We start from the raw sequence: 3,901 nt of genomic DNA, 5'->3' as shown, positions 1-3,901 counted from the left end.
CTTTAACAGACTGTCATATATATATATATATATACATGAAGAGCGTAGCTCGAAACGTTAAAGGCTTTCCGTATTCCCGAGCGTCATACTAATACATCCTTTTGTTGTTTACACCACCTGTCCTCGTCTGTTGTTGTTTTTTTTCGTACATTCTCCCATATATATATATATATATATATATATGCACATATATATATATATGTGTGCATATATAAGTATATGTATTTATGCGCTCACACACACACACATGCATTCATGTTTGTGTGTATGTTTTTATACTGACTATAATGACTCTTACAGGAGATTATTATAGATATTATTATCTTCTGAATGTGATCTGTTGCCATTGTTAGAATTACTTGTATTTGGGAAAAAATGAATGGTAACATTCATAACTTATAATTATTTTATTTCTGGTGATTCATGGTTGAGAAGATATCACTAGAAAGAGGCAATCAGCTGTAATAATTATTAAGCTGGAACCTGAACATGATCAAAAAAGCTGTTAGAAATAGCAACCAGGATTCATGCCTTGAAAATGAGAAGGATAAATTAAATAATAGAGTCTAAGACATTCCCCCAAGTGTTGCAATGATTGTAGGTTAAATACTGCTGATCATAGGTCTGCTTGATCAGTTTTACCAAGGGCTAAATAACAATTGCTTACAAGGGAGCCTCTACATTTTGCTGGGTCTGCTAGAAATAACAGCCAAATAACCCTCAAATCATACTTTTCCATTTTTAAAAGAACATTGTGTAAGATGCACTATGCTTAAAAATAAAAAAAAATATGGGGTGGTCATTCATGGAATGCTTTTGACCAAAGACCTGACCCATTAGAACTAACTTGGAGTTAAACAACAAGAATAACAATTGCATTAACCCTTTTGGTACCATATTTTTGTTAAAATGACCAACCTTTGTTTCAATTAATTTTGAAATTAATAAAGAATTTAGTAAAATAATTGCATTGTTATTAAGCAGGTATAGGCAGCAAAGTGGCAGAATTGTTCACACATAAGACAAAGTATTTTGTAGCATTTTTCCATCTTTATGTTTTGAGTTCAAATTCTGTCAAGTTTGACTTTGCTTTTCATCCTATTGGGATTGATGAAATAAATATCAGCTGAGCGCTGGGTTTGATGTAATTGACTATCACCTTCCCACAAAGTTTCAGGCCTTGTGCCTACAGTGTAAAGGATTATTAAGCAGGTGTTTGGGACATAAATAAACCTGAAATTTTGAAGGCAGGCTTTAACTGAAATCACTTTAAAATAGAAAATTTATATCATAAACCCAGATGTGGTGTTGGGTGTATAGGTCTCAAAAGGGTTAACAATGTACTGAAAAAAGCAAAAATCTCTGTGAAAAAGTTTCAATCCATTCTGATCCAGTCAATTTAATCCCAATTTATGCAAAAATGGAATAGAAAAAAAAAATAAATATAAAGAATTGAAAAAAATTGACAGTTGGAAAAGCTTACTTACGTTTTGAAATAATTGTTGCTGAAGCCAATATGCCAAAGAGCAAAATTATTGCAATAAATTTAAACATTTCCTTTAGAAATTGCATTTGGAATGATAAACAAAAGGGAAAGGAAATTCTCTATATATGTATGTGTGTATATATAAGTATATATATAACGCGTAGAAGAATAAAGATAACTAAAGTCGATGTATACTTATAGTTGCTCTGATAAAATTGCAGTTGATGGTAGTTATTTATATAAGTTATGAACTACTTAGCCAGTACTTAAAGTTATAAGCTGATATCTGGTGTATAAATGAAAGACATTTCAGAGGGCGTGACAATTCTTATGTAATAACAGATGTTGTTATTGTTTCCCCGAATGACAGTAACAACAGCAACAATTGAATATTACCATCCCCTCAACACCCACCCACTCTTTGCATTGATGTCTGTGCCTGTGTGATAATAAGGACCTTCACTTGATCAGCCATGCATAATATCACAGCCACAGCTCCCACCACCACCACCACCACCAGCACAAACACCACTGCTGTTGCCGCCACCATCACTGTAGCTGCCACCACAACCACCACCATCACCACCATCACCACCATCACCACCATCACCACCATATATATATATATATATATATATATATTATTGTGTCTGGAGAGAGTCATTCTCTTTTAGTGCCTTATTACTTAACACTACGGTTCGATTGCCACTCATTTACTTATTTATTTTTTCTAAAATTTCTGCTGCAACTTGCAACCTCTTCAATAGTTGTTGACTCTGTCCATTATCAGAGCTGCGTTCTTTCAGTTTGTTTGTTTGCTTGTTTGTGTGTATGTGTGTACGTTAGTGTGCATGTGTATACACATGTATGTATGTATGTATGTATGTATGTATGTGTGTATGCATGTATGTGTGTGTGTATGTTTGTACGTATGTATTCTGCATATTCATGTGTTTGTGTGTTCATGTTTGTGTGTGTGTGTGTGTGTGTGTGTGTGTGTGTGTATTTGTGTGAGTACCTCTGTCTCCTTGTGTGTGCATGTTTGAGTGTGTTTATGTGTATGAGTTTGTGTGACTATGTAGGTGCATCTGTTATGTGTGGATATGTGTTTTCAAATGTGTCCTTGTGTGTGTGAAGTGTGTATATGGTCATGTGTTTAAGTCTTCATTTGTGTGTGTATGTGTGTGTATGTGCTTAACTGTCCATATTAATTAAGTACTTATGGATAGATATTATCCACCTGTTTACTTACATATCCACTTACCTACATATATATATATACAAGGGTTGGATAAAATAATGGAAACACCAAGCATCATAGCATCATAATTTTGAAATATCTATAAAACCCGTCAAAAGTTTGTTTATTTTTATGCTTTTTGATTTATTTTTAGTGTTGCTTAATATGTTTTGCTAAAATTGCTGTTTCTTTTCAGATATCATAAGGAAAAAGTAATTAAAATTCATTAAAATGACGGATCTATCGGACTTTCAAAGAGGTCAAATTGTTGGTGCTCGTATGGCAGGCATTAGCATAAAAAAAAACAGCCGAAATGTTTGGTGTATCAAGAAGTACTGTCTCAAAAGTAATGACAGCCTTTGAGAAAGTGGGAAAAACCTCTTTGTTGAAACAAAACTCTGGAAGAAAACACAAACTTTCAGATAGGGAACATCGGACTCTTACGTGAATTGTTAGAAAGGATCACAAAAGTACAGCTCCCAAAATTACTACAGAGCTTAATGACTACCGCGAGAACCCAGTTTCCACAAAAGCTGCTTGCTGGGAGTTGCACAAAGCCAGATTTCAGGGGACGGCTGCAATCAGAAAATCACTACTTTCAAAAATAAATGTTGCAAAGCATTTAGAGTGGAGTAAAAACTTACAGATTTGGTCCCTAGAGTAGTGGAAGAATGTTATTTACTCAGATGAGTCATCCTTTATCTTATATCTGACCACTGGCCAAGTATACATGTGGAGACAGCCCAAAGAAGCATTTGACCCAGACTGCCTTCTTCCAACTGTTAAACATGGAGGAGGATCTATGATGAACTGGGGGGGCTATATCTTGGAAATCCGTGAGCCCAATGGTTTCCCGTCGTGGCAGAATGTAAGCATTTTATCTGATCAAATTCATCCTATGGTTGCAGAACTGTTTCCATAGGGAAACACAATCTTTCAGGATGATAATGCACCAACTCATACGGCTAAATGTGTGACTGAATGGCACGAGGAACATTCTAGTGCAGTTGAATATCTTATCTGGCCACCACAGTCCCCAGATCTCAATATTATTGAACATTTGTGGTACATTTTAGAAAAACAAGTAAGGAGTTGATATCCTCCACCATCATCACTACAAGAACTGGAGACTGTTTTAGCTGATGAATGGACAAAAATTCCTTTGGAAACAATTT

At 34.9% G+C, this 3,901-nt stretch overlaps 1 protein-coding gene across 1 annotated transcript in view; it reads right to left on the bottom strand.

Annotated features, from left to right (window-relative positions):
- The window catches only part of LOC106872413 (pancreatic triacylglycerol lipase), a 76,244-nt gene extending 74,275 nt beyond the window's left edge, over positions 1–1,969 (bottom strand). Inside the window, exon 1 of the mRNA XM_014919409.2 lies at positions 1,488–1,969. Coding sequence (XP_014774895.1) covers positions 1,488–1,572 — 85 coding nt within the window. The 5' untranslated portion in view covers positions 1,573–1,969. The remainder of the gene's footprint in view (positions 1–1,487) is intronic.
- Between the last annotated feature and the right edge of the window lie 1,932 nt (positions 1,970–3,901).

This window comes from Octopus bimaculoides, chromosome 8, assembly GCF_001194135.2.
Source record: "Octopus bimaculoides isolate UCB-OBI-ISO-001 chromosome 8, ASM119413v2, whole genome shotgun sequence".
In the NCBI taxonomy this organism is placed as follows: domain Eukaryota; kingdom Metazoa; phylum Mollusca; class Cephalopoda; order Octopoda; family Octopodidae; genus Octopus; species Octopus bimaculoides.
Note: the sequence above shows the minus strand (reverse complement) of the source record. Positions and strands in the feature narration are given on the sequence as shown.